The sequence below is a fragment of the Terrapene carolina genome, unplaced genomic scaffold (assembly GCF_002925995.2).
Source record: "Terrapene carolina triunguis isolate 2854851 unplaced genomic scaffold, T_m_triunguis-2.0 Scaffold113, whole genome shotgun sequence".
Classification (NCBI taxonomy): domain Eukaryota; kingdom Metazoa; phylum Chordata; order Testudines; family Emydidae; genus Terrapene; species Terrapene triunguis.
The window spans coordinates 5,681,127-5,699,735 of NW_020664464.1; the positions used below are offsets into that span (position 1 = coordinate 5,681,127).

The window sequence follows — 18,609 nt, forward strand, 5'->3', positions numbered from 1 at the left end:
CTAAGCTGTGGGAAGAGGTAAATATGCTGGAGGGTAGGGATAGTATCCAGAGTGACCTAGACACATTTGAGGATTGGGCCAAAAGAAATCTGAGATGAGGTTCAACAAGGACAAGTGCAGTGTTCTGCACTTAGGAAGGAAGAATCCCATGCACCGCTACAGTCTGGGGACCAACTGGCTAAGCGGCAGTTCTGCAGAAAAGGACCTGGGGATTACAGTGGACGAGAAGCTGAATATGAGTCAGCAGTGCGCCCTTGTTGCTAAGAAGGCCAACGGCATATTGGGCTGCATTAGTAGGAGCGTTCCCAGCAGATCAAGGGAAGTGATTATTCCCCTCTATTCGGCACTGGTGAGGCAACATCTGGAGAACTGCATCCAGTTTTGGGCCCCGCATTACAGAAAGGATGTGGACAAATTGGAGAGGAGGGCAACGGAAATGATTAGGGGCTGGGGCACATGTCTTATGAAGAGAGGCTGCGGGAACTGGGGGAACAGACTTATTTAGTCTGCAGAAGAGAAGGGGGGGGGGCGGGATTTGATAGCAGACTTCAACTACCTGAAGGGGGGGTTCCAAAGAGGCTGGAGCTAGACTGTTCTCAGTGATGGCAGATGACAGAACAAGGAGCAATGATCTGAAGTTGAAGTGGAGCAGGTCTAGGTTGGATATTAGGAAACACTATTTCACTAGGAGGGTGGTGAAGCACTGGAATGGGTTACCTAGGGAGGTGGTGGAATCTCCTTCCTTAGCGGTTTTTAAGGCCCAGCTTGACAAAGCCCTGGCTGGGATGATTTAGTTGGTGTTGGTCCTGTTTTGAGCAGGGGGTTGGACTAGATGACCTCCTGAGGTCTCTTCCAACCCTGATATTCTATGATTCTATGATTCAGATTTTAAACAACAAACCATTCCTTAAAGTCTCTCGTTGTTTTGGCTCTCGCTCACATCAGATTATTTTTAATGAGCCAGTGGTAATGTTTTACAAGCTTATGTGAATGATCACTAGGACTGCTTGTGTGAGTAAGTGCTCTCCATTGGGAATACTGGTTCCACTGTCTAGCCTGTAATTGTGGCTTGACTCTACAGCACTTCTGTCTGTGAAATTCCTTTTAACTTCACTTTTAATTTTTGGGCCCATGGACTACAGGTAAGGCTATGATTTAGTCATGGAGGTCACGGCAGTCACGGATTCTGTGACTTTACCAGACTTCTGTGACTTCTTTGGTTTCAGCTGTTGGGGCTGAAGCCAGGGCTGGATGCGGGACTGTGTGCCCCTGTCCTGCAACTGAGGCTGGAACCAGGACCTCACAGCCCCTGTCCTTCCGCTTGTGGCAGAGGCTGCAGCCGGGGCCATGCACCCCTCCTCCACGGCTTCCCAGGGCAGTGCGCCCTCCGGCTGCACCTGGGGCTTGGCGGAGGCTGCAGCCAGGGCCGGTCACCCCTGTCCCACAGCTGTGGCCAGCTCCGGAGCGAGGGCTGTGCACCCCCATGGCTGTGTCCCCCGCTGCAGCCGCTGGAGGCGGAGCTGTGCCCCCTGCCATTGTGGGGGGCTCAGCTTGTCAGTCCCCCACGCCATGGGACTCCATTCCTCTCCCCTACCTATCCCTGGGCACCGGTTGTTTTTAGTGAAGTCATGGACAGGTCATGGGTTCCCCTGTGAATTTTTGTTTATTGCCTGGGATCTGTCCATGACTTTTAGTAAAAATAACTGTGACAAAATCTTAGCCTTAACTACAGGCCATTCTCCTGCTTAGCAAAACTTTCCAAACAGTAACTTCCTCAGACAGTGCATTCAGATCAAACTATGAGATCCTAGGCAAATCCTGCAGCTTCCATTTGAACTATCATTTCAGAATGTAAAATGTCTGATACATGCAGCCTCTCTCTGTTCCTCCATTCTCTGGAGCACAACTCTCCCCATATAGGCATATGAGTAATTTCCAACTGCAGGGAGAGAATTAGGCTCAGAAATGTACTGAATGTTCCCATTACTTTCCCTGAACATGACTGCAATTAGAGTCAGAGAACAAGCACTCTTTGAATATTGTCCATTCAGCATGCTTAAGTCAGTCTAAAGACTTCTTTTTCAGGGAGCTCACAGAAATTCAAGGCCAGCTCTGCTATACATTACCTCCTCATAGACCAGAACCCACTCAACCCACCCACATTAGGCAGAACAGGCATTCTCCTGGGGCAGCACAATCTTCAGGGACTGTTTTGTGTGGGTGACTGCAAGCTAAATGGAGTGCCTGTAGATGCTACTTGCGCCAACGTGAGGTTTGCAACCTTTTTAAATTTGCGGACCCCTAAAACGTTTTGAATGGAGGTGCGGATGCCTTTGGAAATTTTAGACATAGTCTGTGGTGCCCCAGGCCGTGGACCAGAAATTGAAAACAACTGTTCTATGGTAACGACAACCTTTCGTGCACTTCTCAGAAAATAGAGGAGTCCCTGGACCACAGGCTGAAAACCACTGGTGTAGGTAATCCATCTCCCTGAGAAGTGGTAGCTAAATTGACGGAATAATTTTTCCATCAACCTAGAGCTGGTCTACACCAGGGGTTAGGTCAGTAGAACTGTCTCTCAGAGGGGTGGATTTTTCACACCCCTGAGAAACATAGCTATATCAAAGTACAGTCCCAATGCTGTCCCAGACCTGAAGAAGAGCTCTGCATAGCTTGAAAGTTTGTTTCTTTCACCAGTGGATGTTGGTCCAATGTATTACCCCACCTACCTTGTCTCTCTAATATCCTGGGACCAACATGGTCAAAACAACACTTCTGGCTGCTGCAACGAGTATATGTAATTTTACTTCAGTGGGAGTAGGACTGAGCCTGAATGGGGCAAATGATTCAAAAGGATGATTTTTTTTTAAAGACATCCATTTCTTGTTCAGTATTTTCACAGTCCATTTTTTCAACTTTTTGGATTATTTTCTTATTTTGTGTAAATTTGTAGTGTTTTCTTTAACTGAAGACAGTGAGAAGATGAGGTGGTATGCGTGTTGTTGGCAATCAGCTTTAAAATTCTAAGTAGGAGAGCCAATCAGAGCAGAGGGATTTGCATATTCTTGTCGTCAAAAAATAACAATACTGTGAATTATTCAAACTCTAGCTATTGGCCAATAATGGCTGTCAGTCAACCAGAGTACAGGGTTATCCATACCATATGGTTATTGTAAAATAATGATATAGTGTTTATGCAAATCAGACAAGGAATCAACTATAATGCAGGAAACTGCATAGCTGAGAATTATGTCAGTAACTTTACAGCATACAAGCACCCTGACTGTCTGAGCCAATTTTGTTCCATTATAATTAGCTGATAAGCAGTAGTTCAAGGCTATGTGTACTTTAACAGACTTTACCGTTTAATTATCTATTTTTAAAAGAGAAAACATTATAACTGAAAAAGTGCAAAATGTAAAGCCTGTGCCAATTGTAGAAGCTGAAATCATGCACAAATCCAATAAATATTGTAATAATTTGCATACAGACGAATTTGAAAAAAAAGAGTGGGAGTACTGGATCTTCAAAAAAAATTAGATTGTAATTATTGTCAAAGTTTCTGATATTCATCCCTGCGAGTAATTCACAAGCTCCTGGGAACAATCAGAGCTGTCAGTTCTAAAAATTTTCCTAGAAGAATTAGTCAGAGCTGTCAGACAGCAATTTTTCTCAACATTTCTTTCCAGTGGAGTATGCAGTTGTTGTAATGGTTGCTTTATAAAGATCCTAGGACCCAGTTTTATTACCAGTTGGCTCTGCTGTGGTCATGGTAACAGGACAAATCAAAAAGCATGGTTCATACAGTAAATATGCCATTTCCACTTAGAGATGTCAACTGAATTTAGTAGCTTGAATCTAGATTTGTTGGACTGGTGTTGCTTCTACATAGTGCCTTCTTTGCTCACATATTTTTCCCGGGGCACATCTGTACAGAATTCCTAATGGTATTTGAAAAATATCAGAGTTTAAAACGAAGAGGATTATGATCAAAGAATGTTTTCTGCAAATGTGTTGTTTCTTAGAGCCTGATCCTGCAAGGTGTTGAGCCTTTAATTGTCTGGCAAAAAAATAAAGGATTTTTTACCTTTTCCCACTTTTATTACTAGCGCTTTTATTTTATATTTAATCTTAACACCTCATATATTTGTCTCATATGTACATGTATTTGTGTGAACTCTTTATTCTCTATTACTCTAGGCATTTGATATAGTTTATCATTCATCATATTTTGATCATTTAAGCTCTGATCCTGAAATTGGGTCTGTGTGGGCACACCTTTGTCCTTGTCCAGAGTCCTGTAGATGATAATGGTTCTATTTGTTGAAGGAAATGGAGTCTAATTGTAGTTAATGGGACTCTGCATGGGCACTAGGGGCAGATTAGGATTTTGTGGCGCCTCTGGGCCAGAGCAAGTGGGGGCCCCTCCACACCCCTTCCTCCCTGAATCCCCCGACACTCCTGCCAAGGAAATGGGGTCGGGGCACAGGGGCTTGCCCAGCTCCGCCCACCTGGTGCTTCAGCCCCCGTGCCCAGCTGGAGCGGGTGGGCGGGCAGAGCAGAGCAAGCCCCCACGCCCTGACCCTGTTCTCCGGCTAAAGCGCTCGGTGGGTGGAGTGGGTTGGTGTGCAGGGGTGCCCATTTTTCCAGGTCTCCCAATTGGCTGGGGTCCCTGGGCATGGGCTCCGTTGGCCCAGTGGCTAATCTGCCACTGATAGGCATAATGATTTGCCCCATGTTGGCACCATGGCAGAATTTGAGCCTTATTATTTTTTCTTTTTTCAGAGTGGAAAGGAGGGAGGCAGTTGGGGGTGTGGTCTAGTGGATTGAGCACTGAACTGGGACTCAAGATACCTGGTTTTATTCCTGGCCCTGCCTCTAGTTTGGTGAGTGATTCTGAAGAAGTCACTTCACCTCTCTGTCCTTCAATTTCCCGATCTGTAAAATGGGGATAATGATATTTACATCCTTTGTATAGCTCTTTGAGATCTATTGCTGAAAAGCACTGTTCAAATATGAGTTACTATTATTACAACATCTAGCCATTATTATTACTATTATTAATAATAAAGGCATTTGAACAAAAAGCCAACTGCTAAATCCCTATGGAATAAATCCATCTCTAGTGGACTGCCAGTTACTTCAACAGCATTACAGTGAGGATGGGTCTAGCTCCATAAGCAGTTGTATTAAGTAAACACTTTATTAAGCTAGCAAATACTTATTAAAATGGGTCATTTATTGATTTGATTATGGAGCTGCTTTTCAACTAATATATAGACCACTGTAGTTACAGTTCTAAAAAAAAAAAGTAAATATCTCTACATTGGATAAAATTCAGGAAAAACAAAAACAAGGACAGCAGGGATCTCACTGATTTAAAAATTGTATGTTTCACGTTAGAGAGTTTTGCTAAATTTGGCATTCTTTAAACCATAAGGATTTATAGAACTGACTGTAGTTTGCTCTAGTGCTGGTAAACACTATTAATACTTCCTCCTTCAGCTCAGCTAAAATATACTTCAGAAAGGAAGGTAAAGGAGAAAAGGAAAAACACCCTCAGAAGAAAGGTATGGGGAGGACAATTTTCAGAAGTGGGCACCCACAGAGGACATACAAAGCTCTATATGGACTCTCAAATCTGCACTTAGCACACAAGTGCTCATTTTATGTGCCTAACTGCCAACACAAGCCTCCAAATAGGGAATTTGAATTTCCTATTAAAATTATCACATTTGCAAATTGTGTCCAAAGTGTTTAGTTTGCCTTCAAAATCTATTTGAATGTTGCCGTAGGTTTGCTCAAACCTTTGACTCACACTGTACGTGTAAATCTGAATTCTGAAGCACACTTTGAACCATCATAATCAACCACTATTTTGGGTGGTATGGGTGGGGGTGACAGGCAGGAGCAAGCCAGAGAATTTTAGACACAAACAAGCTAATGAAGCATCTGTGACAAGTTAGGCAGCTGGGCACAGAGAATTTCTGCAACCATCTGGTTAATTCTTTCACAGTAATGTTCAAAGTAAACAGCTTGTCACACTGATACATCCTGTTACCTATCCTGTTATTATTACATGTGATTACAAACTGCATACAATATTAGGCTCTGTTTCCTGCTATTCCCACGTGACAAGCCATTCCTTTCTGTGAATCAAATTCTTCTTTAGTTTCTGCCACCCATTGACTTTCAGTATATACATTTATACTTCATCCTCTATGTTATGATATAGTATGTCCTATTGGGATAAATTCTTTTTTGTCAATGGGCCAGATCTGGTGTGAGCACTTCTGATGCAAACCTTCACATGACTTTTACAGTCACTTGAATATTAATGAGATTTTTGACTTTTATTAAACATTTTTGTTAACAACTGGTCTCACACAATATAAATGTTTGAGGCAAATGAATAAAAATTATTACAAGTAGTGTTGCAGTTAGTTTGAGATTTTTATTCAAAACAATGCACACTACTTCCCATGTCTAGGTGTAATTGAGAATAGAATTTGAAATCCTTTGTGTATAACTTCATACATCCTGATTCACATTAATAGTCAATTAATAAAGACCAATACAAGACTGAAACCTATATCATACTGAATGCTGTTATATGTTATTAAACAAAACATTTTAAAATAGTTGTTTGAAATCTAAAAGAAAAAACCATGAAAGCACAAAAATTAGAAGGGAAAACTGAAAATTTATGCCTTTTGAGAAATCTTTATCAAAGAACAAATGGACAGTCTTATTTTAGCTTGTGTTCTTTGCACTGAACTGAAGCTTTTCAGTGTATGGGAGGGGAAATGTGATGGGAGGAAGAATTTAGAACACTGATTTAGACACACATACATTTGTGCATCCCCTCTTTTTGCAGTTTTAAATTTTTAAAGTTTTAAATTTTTGAACTGAGAAGAAGAGATTAAAACACTTACTGAAGTATTAATCCAGGTATTGACTTTTTAGCTTTCACGAGTCTATCAGCTATTTCTGTTTCGATATGTAAATACGAGAGAGCTAGGACATGACAAACTATTACAGTCATTTTTATTAATATCCAACCTTCAGTGACTACCAACACAAAGATCAGGATGAAATTAATGGCTGGTCTGCATGTGGAAAGACTGCTGGATCTCATCCTAAAGTGATAACCAAGAGATTGTAAATAATATAAATATTGGGCCAACTCCTAAATCCACCTTTTTCAGTTTTTACTCAGTCCTTACTCAGGCTAAACTTCCTTTTAATGAAAGCTTGCTTGAGTAAGGATGAATATAACTGCATTCAAGAGACAGTTATATTTAGGAATCAAACCTGTGCGTGAAAATGTTTAACAAGTAACAACTAAGATTACTGTTCCTGAAAAAGACTAGAGAAAACAATATATTTTAAAATATTTTTTACTTTTTTTTTATTTCAATGGGATGACTCGTACTTAACATAGGACATGTGCTTAACTCTCTCTCTTAATCAGGGCCATAACTGCCAAATGATGATGAAATTTATGCCTTAGGAGTAATTAATCTTTTGATATTGTTCTTTTGATATTAATATCTGGTTATTTTTCTTCTTACCATAATAAAACATTTGAAACAAACAAACCAAAGTAAAATAAAATAAAAGGCAAATGTGGGTTGTAAATTGTCTTGGGGGGACTCAGGGGCAGATGTAATAAACTACTTTTAACTCATTTTTTGAAGCTGTCTAGATTTCACACTGATGGTATTAATGACCATTTTAAATTTAATTGTACTTGTGTTAAAACATCTTAAAAATAAAATAAAATTTTTTTAAATTGATTTGTATAGGCCTGATCCCTCTTTCAGTTAGGCCTGTACAACTTGTCTGCACTGGTCTCAGAACTGAATTCGGCTTTAAGTATTTAATCTTCCGCTATACTGTGTCGTGTGGTGAGCCCATGCTGTGCAGTGACCCTGTCAGATGTCACAAGCTAAGTAGGGTCAGATAAGCTAAGCAGAGTCAGGCCAGGTCAGTACTAGTGTGGAAAATCTAAGTGCTGCAGGCAGTGGTTTTAGGGATCCAATAGGTGGCAATCTTCCCTTTAAATCAATACTGAACCAATACCTTAGCATGGTGTTCAGGGGTGAGGAGCCATCACTGGGATGGGATGTAAATCAAATGTTCTGATCAATTGTGGTAAAGCGATGTCCAATGGCATTTTTAGTAAAAGTAAACATGTTAACCCCTGTGTATTGGCTCTGATAATTATATTCTGCCTTCCTAAAACCCTTAAAGTGTCAATTAACTAAGGAAGAGCTCTGTGTAGCTTGTAAAGCTTGTCTCTCTCACAACAGAAGTAGGTTCAGTAAAACATATTACCTCATCCACCTTGTCTCTCTATATGGTACTTTTCTTCACTTTGCCATAAACTGCTGAGCCTCATTAAATCCAGGAGGGGGCTGTATTTTAATGCTGGATGAAGTAATCCCTTTAAATCCATTACATACCATTCCTCGCAGGGGTGTTGTGGGGCTTAATTAACTACCCCCCGGTATACACTTAATATTTAGATCAACCTAGATATGTTTCTCAGGTGTGTGAAAAATTCATACCCCTGAACACCGTAGTTATATCAGCCTAATCACAGCTAGGTTCTTCTATCAACCTCGCTACCACCACAAGGTGAGTTGTAAGGCGTTTTAATGTCAATGTAGGTAATAGATGCCACTGTAGCACCTGTAGTGTAGACATGCCCTAGGGGTCTGATTGTTCCCCTGACATTCGTGGGCACACAGTATCATCTTAACATTACAATCCTCTTTTTTGGTAGTGAGAGTCAGCTGTTTCCCCAGTATTGTGTCCCACATTCCTCACTCCTGTGCATGTTTCTTGATAGGGTCCAAGATCTGAGACTGAGAAGCAGGTGGGCTGGGAGGGAAGAAGAGGGAGACTCAGAGACCAAGTCAGGAGGATATGTATCATCTTTCTTTTAACTCACATGGAATCAGCTCAGATAGTAATACTGGCTGAGGCTGCATTCATTTCTGAGTACAACCACTCTGAAGACTGAAGCGCCACTGGGGTTGGCTAGAGTATATTTGTGGCATCGAATCAGAGAACCATGTGGGTCTTCAGGACTGTTTGCTCTCAGGAGAAGCCCTGTTAGCACTTTGGCCATGCTGATGAGTTGCCAGAGGAAGCTGTGATGCAACCTGGACCTTTCTTTGTAAAGCATTTTGAGCCTAAGTTGAAAGGTGCCTCAGAAGTGCAAAGTGACATTATTATATATAACCATTTTATTTGACTAAATCTGAATGTTTAATTCTTAAAGTGAGCATTTAGATGTTTAGATTAAACTAACGTTTAATTAGTAAAGTGAGAAAGCACAGACTTTCCTGCTGTTTCGGAGGCACTAGGATACAGGAACTGTTAGCAGTCTGCACATTCCTGAAAGGTAGACTTCCTATCAGCTTAAGAAATGCATAGTGGACATCAAGAAATGCAATTATCAAGGCCCACAAGAAAGAGTTTCTCTCTTTGTGCCATAAAATATTTATGCAGATACTGGCAACACATTCACAACGATACCTCCCAGATAATCATTAATACTTGGTTTAAGGTTGATGTTTGCTTCAAAATTCTGGTGGTGTATTTTCTCCAGGAGTGAAACTGCTGAAAAATCACAAACTCTACTTTTACATTAATCCACTAGGCTTTGTAAATCACACAAAGTTCTTTATCACATCTTTGCCTTAAAATAAAGGGATCCTAAGCTATATTAAAACTATGCCAAAGGGGGTTAAAAATGTTCAAGAAGACAGAGAAGTTTGAATCTGTTCAATGAAACCATTCCATTGGGCAAAACGCATCAACTTATAACAACAGTGTGGTACTCACAGGCTTTCGGACATCTGGCAGGGTAATCCACAATGGCAAAACAATGGGGAAAACAGCAAGATACATGAGCTGTTTGCGTAGGGTGTCAGGCCAGGCCAGGCTGAGAGGCTGCTCTTCATCATCGTCTTCTGAATTCTGTCATAAAAATGGAAGTGAATAGAAGGTAAGTTGGGTGAATAAAGTCAGCGATCTCTTAGGAGAAAGTCATGCGAACTTCATGCCTCGAAGAAAGACTCATTGGCTGCAGGTATATTACAAATATTGGGCTTGAATTGCCAGCGTTGGTGCAGGAAGGTGCAAGCTGCACCAGCCTGTGTCCCAAAGGGTTCTACCCCTGAAGAAGGGCAGATTATGTTTACACTGCCAGGAGTCTATGCAATAGCAGCCAGGGGGATGGAGCACTAAACTGCAGCTGGAGTTTCGCATGAATCCTGCTGACAAAGGCTGCCTGGCGATGCAATGAATCAGTGGCCCCTCCATTGCCAATGCTAGCCATTCTTTGGGATTGCACTGACCAGCTTCAGGCATCCTGGCAGAGTGGGGATGTAGCCCAGTGGGCTAGTTTGCTTTATTATATTCATTGCTCCTGTAGCCCAGTGGACTAGCTCACCTTCATTATATTTACTGCTTTGCATTATATTCAGCAGTAATGCAAGAAACCTACAGGCCCGTGTGCTGTAAGATATTAGCTTCAGCAAGTTAGCATACAAATGTCTGGGACCTTTCACCTAGATAAATGGAGCTAAAGCATAAGGTCCATGTATAACTGCGACCTTTAAAATAAAGGATGTGTTAAAGCAGATAGGCATAGGGGCTTTCCTAACTTCATTCCCTTTTAAGCTTAACAAGTACATCACAACTTAGAACTTGGAAAGAACCAAAATAACCAGGTAGGACAGAAATAACAAATGTGATAGCTAACCACAAAAGGGCCATGGTAACGAATTGACGTATATATTAAATTGAGATCATTGAAATACTAACCTATAGAAAAAAGACACTCCAACATTAGTGAGGTGAGAAAATACAAATAATAAGAAGGGAAAAATCCCCTACTGAATATGCATTGAACATAACTGTGTCAGCATAACAAATTATGAAAGTAGCATCCCAGCCTAGGGGCAGTAGGAGAGAGAGATGCAGTCCTTGGGAGGTGCCAAAATGATGGCCACTGGTGATGATGGGGAAGGTGATGGTGATGAGGAAGATGATGGCTAACATTTCAGGTTGTTCTACAAGGGATGATGCGAGTATATGGATCTGCAGATGTACATTCTGTAGTATCTCTATCTATCTTACTGAGTTGGGGTGTTTGTAACTCTGCCAAATGTATTAATAAACATAAAAGAGTTCCTATAGTCAGTGTTGCAGCTGTGCACATCAGGGTTTCCAACTATATAATAATTTGAATAATACTGGGCCTGATCTTGGGGCAAGAACCTGTCAACCCTCAAAGTGATAACTGGGGATTCTTAAGTAATCAATATAATTAATACATAATCTAAGACCAGGCTACAGGGATTGTATTCACTTTGTGCCTCTGACATCTCCAGACAGACTTCCACCACTGTTTCCTCCATCCTGGGTTATACTGGGCAAAACTAGAGTAACCCAGGCCTGAATCAAGACCATCCATAATGTTTTGCCCTCTGACCTTCCAGTAGCACATCAATTTTTTAGCAACTAACCAGCAAAACTTTAGGGAAAAACTCTCACTCACATGATGGATCTTCACCCCAATATTTTAATCTCTCTACACACCAGTGTTTTTTGTTTGTTTTTACACCCTACTGTTAATTGCTTTTCAGCCCCTTGCTTTACCACAGGATAAGCTTGGAGGGACTTCTCCTGTGACATGGGATCTTTATGGCTGGCCACATCACTTTTCCTGTTTCTCTGCCTTCCTTTCACTCCTTAGCATGCAGGTGACGTCAGACCCTTTAGGACTGCCATAGAATGCCACTAATGGGCATGACCTAGACTACTTTGACACTTATACCTGTTTTCTGGCCTTTTTGCCCAAGAGGCCAAATTCATCCTTGGTGTAACTCAAAGAGGCGATGTTAATGGGATTACACCAGTTCCAACTTACACTGCTGTCTAAGCCAACACAAAATTCAGCCTGAATGGTTCTGTCCCACAAAGGGCCTGATCCAACCCCCCTGAATTCATTGGAAAGTCTCCCATTGAGTTCAGTAAGAGAACGCCCAAAAAGCAATATATGGTATAAGTTGGATTTTCCTCAGAGCATGCAGAGATGTGCCTACTTTTAAAAGTTATTTTAAAAAGTGATTAGAATTGAGATCTCAGACCTTTCTGAAAATTACATACTATTCTTCCAATAAGTTTATCCAGTGCTGTGGAACATTCTCATCATGTTTCTATGAGTTAAGACCTTGTCTTAACAGTGCTTAGCTAAGGTTTTTAATGGTGCTGCAAGAGGCTGGTTTCAGAATCTACTTGATTTGGTTAGTTAATTGCATAGCTCTGTAATTTTGGGGGATTACTAATAGTTCTGTTTCAAAATCCATTCCTAATTATCCAAATGTTTGGAAAGACTAGAAAATCATGCATTTGATTACTCTACAAATAACTCAAGGTTGTCATCTCTATAAAGCGATCATTTAAAATGTTCCTATCAACACTAAGGGACACAAAGCCTGATTCTGATCTAATTTTTCCCAGTTTTATATCTGTATCACTCCAATGACTTCACTAGAATTTTGCCAGATTTACATAGATACAATCAAGCCCATATCCACAGTCCCCTCTTGATGTGTTCATAGACGCAGCTGCCTTACCAATTATACACCTGTTAAGAGAAGACCGTATCTTGTTAGTCCCTATACTTCTAGAAATTCCCAACTAATCTGAGTGATGAAAAAATGACAGTGAACTGAAGAGTCACAGGTATTTATTATGACAAGGTTTTACAAACAGATATGGGTACAATTTGTCACACTCTCGCCACAGAACGTTAAGCATCTGGACAGTTTAAGAGATTGGCGTGTCCTTTTATCTTTCTGTACACTGCCAAAGCAGGCAGATGCTCAGCACTTCATTTCCATAATCTATGGCAGTTTGATCTCTTTAGAAAACCTGTGCAGGTGCAAGACTACTTCCTTCAAACCAAATCTGTTCTCTCTGTCTCCAGATTCTGGTAGAAGCTTTTAGGGGTGGGGGAATCAGACGAGGCTAGATACCTAGCTTTGAAATAATGATTATTGAGGTAAAATAGGAGCACAAAAGAAGCAATTGAAAGGTTGCCTAGGTAACTCTTTCTGAGTGGCCTGGGTATATTTCAAGCAGCAGACTCAGCAGGAATAAACCTCCATAAACACGTTTCAAAAACAGCACTGAATGACTAAGTATTTTCTGAATTATCATATTTAGAGATTAGCAGTGATTAATAATCTTCTTTAATCATGGTAACTCTGCACATATATTGATATGTATATGGACACACAAACACATTTGTAGAACACGCAGATGTTAAACACACAATTCATGCATGCAGTACTGTCCATTCTGATCATATGCCTTTTGATTCTGATTTTTCTTCTGTGTAAATCAGGACTAACTCCACTGGCTTTTAGTGGAATTACTCATGATTTACACAAGTACTGATGAGTTCAGAATCAGACCCATTGTTGTCTTACACGGGCACAGAAAATATCGCAAACTATGAAACCTCAGAAGCTCATCACATAATTCTACAGAGGGATGGAAAGGAGACTAATTATAGTGACAAATTTGGAGCTGGTGACATGAAGAGCGAGTTATCTGAACTAAATCAAAGTCTCTTCAATTCAAAAACAAAAGCTTTTACTGTTTGCACACACTGGGAAAACAGCGTCATTTTATGCTCTGGTTTCTCTTCACCAGGTTTTAGGCACAAGTCTGCAGTTTATGTGGCAAACAATTTAAAACTCACAGTAATAAAAAAATACAAAGAACCACAAGGCAACCACATGGCACTGTGAATGGCTATGGAATTATGAACAGGTGGCAGCTTCTGTAATTCTGCATATGACTCTGGGTTCTAAGCAGAGATTTTGCAGGCAATGTAGTAAAGAAAAAGGGAAGCATACACTACAATTGGTTGCAGGTCTCTTATTCTGGTGAAAATACTTAGCAGAAAGATATTGTACACATCACAAGTGATTATTACCATACTAGGTCTGAATACTGCCCTTAGTCATATGCATACCAGTTCCAGTGGCAACAATGGAAGCTGCGCATACATTATAACGGGCACAATTTGGTCTTTAAGGTCTAATCCTTCATTTCTAACTTGTAGGAATAAAGGATGCAGAATCAGGGCTTGATTTGCAGAGTTAATGAGCTCCAACAACTCACATTGAAATCAACAGAAGCTGAAGATGTTCAGAATCTTTGAAAAATCTGACTAATGGGGAAAAGCAATACTGAGTTATCCACAAGAGGTTGGAGTGGAGAAAAGGGAAAAAAAATCACTACGACTCTGAGACAGTATAACTGTTCCACTCAGAGTCAACTCATCCATGAACAAACTAGGGAAATACAACCTAGATGGAACTACTATAAGGTGGGTGCATAACTGGTTGGAAAACCATTCCCGAAGAGTAGTTATCAGTGGTTCACAGTCATGCTGGAAGGGCATAGCAAGTGGGGTCCCGCAGGTATCAGTTCTGAGTCCGGATCTGATCAATGATCCAGTCCTTCATCAATGATTCAGATAATGGCATAGAGAGCACACTTATAAAGTTTGTGGTCGATACCAAGCTGGGAGGGGTTGCAAGTGCTTTGGAGGATAGGATTAAAATTCAAAATGATCTAGAGAAACTGGAGAAATGGTCTGAAATAAATAGGATGAAATTCAATAAGGACAAATGCAAAGTACTCCACTTAGGAAGAAACAATCAGTTGCACACATACAAAATGGGAAATGACTGCCTAGGAAGGAGAACTGTGGAAAGGGATCTTGGAGTCAGAGTGGCTCACAAGCTAAATATGAGTCAACAATGTAACACTGTTTCAAAAAAAGCAAACACCATTCTACACTGAATTAGCAAGAGTATTGTAAGCAAGACACAAGAAGTATTTCTTCTGCTCTACTCTGGGCTGATTAGGCCTCAACTGAAGTATCGTGTCCAGTTCTGGGCGCCACATTTCAGGAAAGATGTGGAGAAATTGGAGAAAGTCCAGAGAAGAGCAACAAAAATGATTAAAGGTCTAGAAAACCTGACCTATGAGGGAAGATTGAAAAAATTGGTTTTGTTTAATCTGAAAAGACGACTGGGGGTGGGAGGTATGATAACAGTTTTCAAGCACATAAAAAGTTGTTATAAGGACAAAGGAGAAATTTTTTTATCTTTAGTCTCTGAGGATCGGACAAGAAGCAATGGGCTTAAATTGCAGCATGGGCAGTTTAGGCTGGACATTAGGAAAAAATTCCTAACTGTCAGGGTGGTTAAGCACTGGAATAAATTGCCTACGGAGATTGTGGAATCTCTGTCATTGTAGATTTTTAAGAGCAACGTAGACAAACACCTGTCAGGAATGATCTAGATAATACTTAGTCCTGCCTTTAGTGCAGGGACTTGGCTAGATGACCTCCTGAGGTCTCTTTCAGTCCTACGAGTCTATTATTCTATGAGTGAAATAACTCAAGCTAGACCAGTCAGAGATGCTTGCAATATTTCTGAATTAAACCCATCTGCGGGATAAATTTTTTGGGGAGTATTTTCAAGTGTAAATGGATTTCCGTGTCCTTACTAAAATTCCTGGTTTTTAATAATTAATGATGAAACTTAATTTTGACGATCCTTAGCTGCCTGTATGATCAGAAGTCAATGTGCCAGTCTAACAATACTAGGTATGTTTCCCTCATGAAATGACAAGAAACAAAGCAAGAGGGCAAAAAGATTCATTCTCTGGTGAGATTTGGTTGAGAAAAATGTAAGCAGATACCAATCTAGCACAAAGGGCACTGCCAAGGAAGAATGCTAAAAGGATACATTTGTGAGTGTTGTGAAGTACTTAGATATCTTCATTGCCTGGATTCCTAATAACTGCAGTCGCACAGAGGTCAGGTTAAAGTTAGGTTGAAAATCAGGCCGTACGTGTGTAAATGTCCATCTGTCCATGCAAATATACATTGGTGTAAGCAGATGGATGTGCCCACAAATTTTGCAGGTGCATTTTAAAGGCCTCATTTGAAAATGAGAATATGCCAAGGAAAATATAACTATATATGTTATTCATGTTATGAATAGAACTAATTCTTTAGTATTCTAGATAACCATTAGAATATATGAATACTGTTCCTTTCAAACTGACTGCCTCAGTGAACTGTCAGTGAAGAGAATAACTTACCATTACATTCTTTATAGTCTTCCCCATTAAACTTATTTAATACCTGTCACAGTATAACAAGTGTTTTTTTTATTAAGATATGTGTGAACTCTCTACAGTTGTTCATAATACAGTAACTGTACCAAAGATATTACACAGAAAGGTAATTTGTGTGGTTTACTTGCTACACAAATTTTAATCGTATCACTATTCCCTTGTGCTATGCTCCCTGCCCCTCTCTGCCCGTGGGTTATATTCACCTGTTTTCTCTCATCTTATACTTAGACAGTAAGTTTTTTGGAGCAGGAAGCATCTTTTTTTATGTGTGCATGAACAGTGCCTAATACAATGGACCCAGATACCTGACTGAGCCTCCAGGTCAGTAGTCCCCAAACTGTGGGGCATGGAGGAACATTCGGGGGACATGGCAGGGCCCTGCCCAACCCCCATAGGGGGCAGGGAGAGAGTGCTGGCCAGCCCCACTCTGCCCCCAGCTCTGCTCCAGCCCCACTCCCACCCCAGCTTGGGTCCCTAACCACAGGCCCCGGCTCGCGACAGCAGCTCTGGCCCCACTCCCGGCTGTGGCTCCCCATCACAGTTCCTGGAGAGGGCCCAAACAAGTTCCATTATGGGTAAGGACGGGGTGCGATGGAAAAAATTTGGGGACCACTGCTGTAAGTGCTACCGCAATACATATAAATCAATCAATCAATAAAAATGTACTAAGAACTACACTAGACACATATCCCCTTTACATGTTCCATTGTGGGTCAGCAACAACAAAAAAATCAAGCTTTTATTTTACAGAAATGAAGGTTGGGAAAATAATTTTGGAATGTGTCTCCTATTTTAATTTCCACAACAAATTTACTTTCAATACTGTCTTTTGAGATACTCTCTATAAAGTCAGAGTCTGATTTTTCTACACTTCAGCTCTTGCATGTGTCACATTACAATAAATTAAAATGACACTCTCCTCCAACTTCAGTAATTTCTTCTTTAGATACTTTCCTGTAACTCCTTAGATACCATCTCCTATTAGTTTACTCATAATCAGGCCATTTCTGAGAAAACTTTACAGTGAAAAGTAACGACTGTATGACTCAGAGCATTTCAACAATGCCAACAGATGGTGACATTTCATCAGTAACTCTTTTGTTTATAACCAACAGATTATACCGATTCCCATCTGCCAAAATCATAGTGTATTCACTGCTTCTAGCAAACAGCAGAGAAGAATTGTCTGTTTAGATACTTGTGCTCAAAATATATTACTCAGGAAAAACAGTTGTTCATCTAAGACTGCATCTGAAAACTGCATTTTGTTCTGGATGTAAAAAAGTCTGAAAAACAAATAAAATAACCCACTCCAAAATGTATCAGTGTTCCCAAGTGGGTAAATACTTATTAACTGCTTACAATAAATTGATTACATCTTATAACAGGGATCTCATATGAGTTAAAAATATTAAGTTTTGAGCCTCATTATAGTGTCCCAAATTAGACAAGGACTATATATTTTTCTGTTTGTGCTTTTCTCCTGTATATTGATTCCTGACACAGATAATCAGCACAGAATTAGCATCAGGTTTCCATTGAAAATGGTAAACAGGCAGACAGGGACCATTTATGATTCACTTTGATCATGTTGAAGGATAGATATCATACCACGTGTAAGAGTGTTCCTATCCATTTTCTGCTTCTTAGTGTTACAAAAGACAGTCATGGCTATTTGTTTCTAGACAGTGGACACCACCCACCAACATGACCTTTCTTAATGAGGGAATTAAGATAAAAATAGGATGATATCTCAAAATGTCACCTGCCTCAAATTGATATCTTATTGTTCAATGTTATGATCTACTTTCGTTCTACAAAAAAGCAAATCTCAGGCTATTTTATGTCCTCACCGAGACAGAGAGGGAGGACAGTTAAGTGGGTTAGGATGCTAGTCTGGGTCTCAAGTCTGCTCCACCATAAACTTTCTGCATGACCTTGGCCAGGTTATTTAGCCTCTGTCCCCCAATTCCCCATCTGTAAAATGGGAAGATAATAATACTTCTCCCTACTTAACAGAGGTGTTGTAAGGCTAAATAAATTAAAGTTTATGAGGTGCTGAGCTCCTACAGTAACAGTGGCCATATAAATACCTAAGACAGAAAGAAGAGCACCTCTCCTTGTGGAATCATGTGGCAAAAATTCAAGTTATGCTACCCTGCATCCATTTCTTCTTAGGATACATCCCATTTACATAGGTAACTCACATTAATGGTAAGGGTGTATGTAAATCCTCCATATACTGTGAACCACCAAGAGGAGGCTAGATTTCTTTGGCTGGATTTTATGCTGATAAGGAATATGTGGATGATTTTTAACCCATATGCCATAACTGCAATCTGTATACCTTCCGGGTCT

At 40.4% G+C, this 18,609-nt stretch overlaps 1 protein-coding gene across 1 annotated transcript in view; it reads right to left on the reverse strand.

Annotated features, from left to right (window-relative positions):
- The window catches only part of SLC24A2 (solute carrier family 24 member 2), a 165,074-nt gene that overhangs the window by 9,673 nt on the left and 136,792 nt on the right, over nt 1-18,609 (reverse strand). Inside the window, exon 10 of the mRNA XM_026652431.1 lies at nt 9,859-9,993. Coding sequence (XP_026508216.1) covers nt 9,859-9,993 — 135 coding nt within the window. The remainder of the gene's footprint in view (nt 1-9,858; nt 9,994-18,609) is intronic.